General features: G+C 27.3%; 1 protein-coding gene across 1 annotated transcript in view; it reads left to right on the forward strand.

The window, feature by feature from the left end:
• Positions 1 to 278: 278 nt before the first annotated feature.
• The window catches only part of cand_017950 (RNA recognition family protein), a gene marked incomplete at both ends in the record, with an annotated part of 1,076 nt that continues 650 nt past the window's right edge, over positions 279 to 704 (forward strand). Inside the window, one exon of the mRNA XM_067212029.1 lies at positions 279 to 678. Within this exon, the coding sequence (XP_067067239.1) occupies positions 279 to 678 (400 nt within the window). The remainder of the gene's footprint in view (positions 679 to 704) is intronic.

Here is a 704-nt window from a genome sequence, read left to right on the forward strand (position 1 = left end):
TTTTTTTTTTTTTTAATATCACCTATCAATTATTTTCTTATAATCTTATTTCATTTAAAATTACAAGACCTAATATAGTTCAAAATATATTTGAAATATATACATTGCTTTAATAGAGTCAAATTTATTCATATTAATATGAACATAGAAATTTTGGATATTATTTGTAATAATTTTTGCTCCAAGTAGTAGACTAATACTTTATTGTAGTTGACCGCTGATATTATCTGATGAAACTCTTTATTTACTAATGAAATTATGAAGTCCAATATAACCTGATGTTTCAGAGAGACGCACCACTTTTTGAATCTTATCACACTTTGCAATATGTGGCATCATCTGTATCACAAAATTCTGAGTCATATAATAAACCAGCTTATTATTTGAATGGAGTAAGTCAGATTAATAATAGAGCAAATAATATGAATTATTATGAAAAAAGTGATATGGATACAAGTTTATTACCAGGAATGACTACTGTATATGTTGGTCAGATTCCCTTAAGTATTGCAGATGTTTATATTCGTCGTCTTCTAAATGAATGTGGCCGTATAATGAAATGGAATAGATCAGAGGATCCCACAACAAAGAAACTCTCATCTTTTGGACTTTGTGAATTTGACTCTCCTATTGGAGTAATTAATGCTGTTAAGGCTTTAAATGGTCTTGAAATATGTGGTAAAAAACTTTTAGTTAAATATCAA

The sequence above is a fragment of the Cryptosporidium andersoni genome (genome assembly GCF_001865355.1).
Source record: "Cryptosporidium andersoni isolate 30847 chromosome Unknown contig_71, whole genome shotgun sequence".
NCBI lineage: Eukaryota > Apicomplexa > Conoidasida > Eucoccidiorida > Cryptosporidiidae > Cryptosporidium > Cryptosporidium andersoni.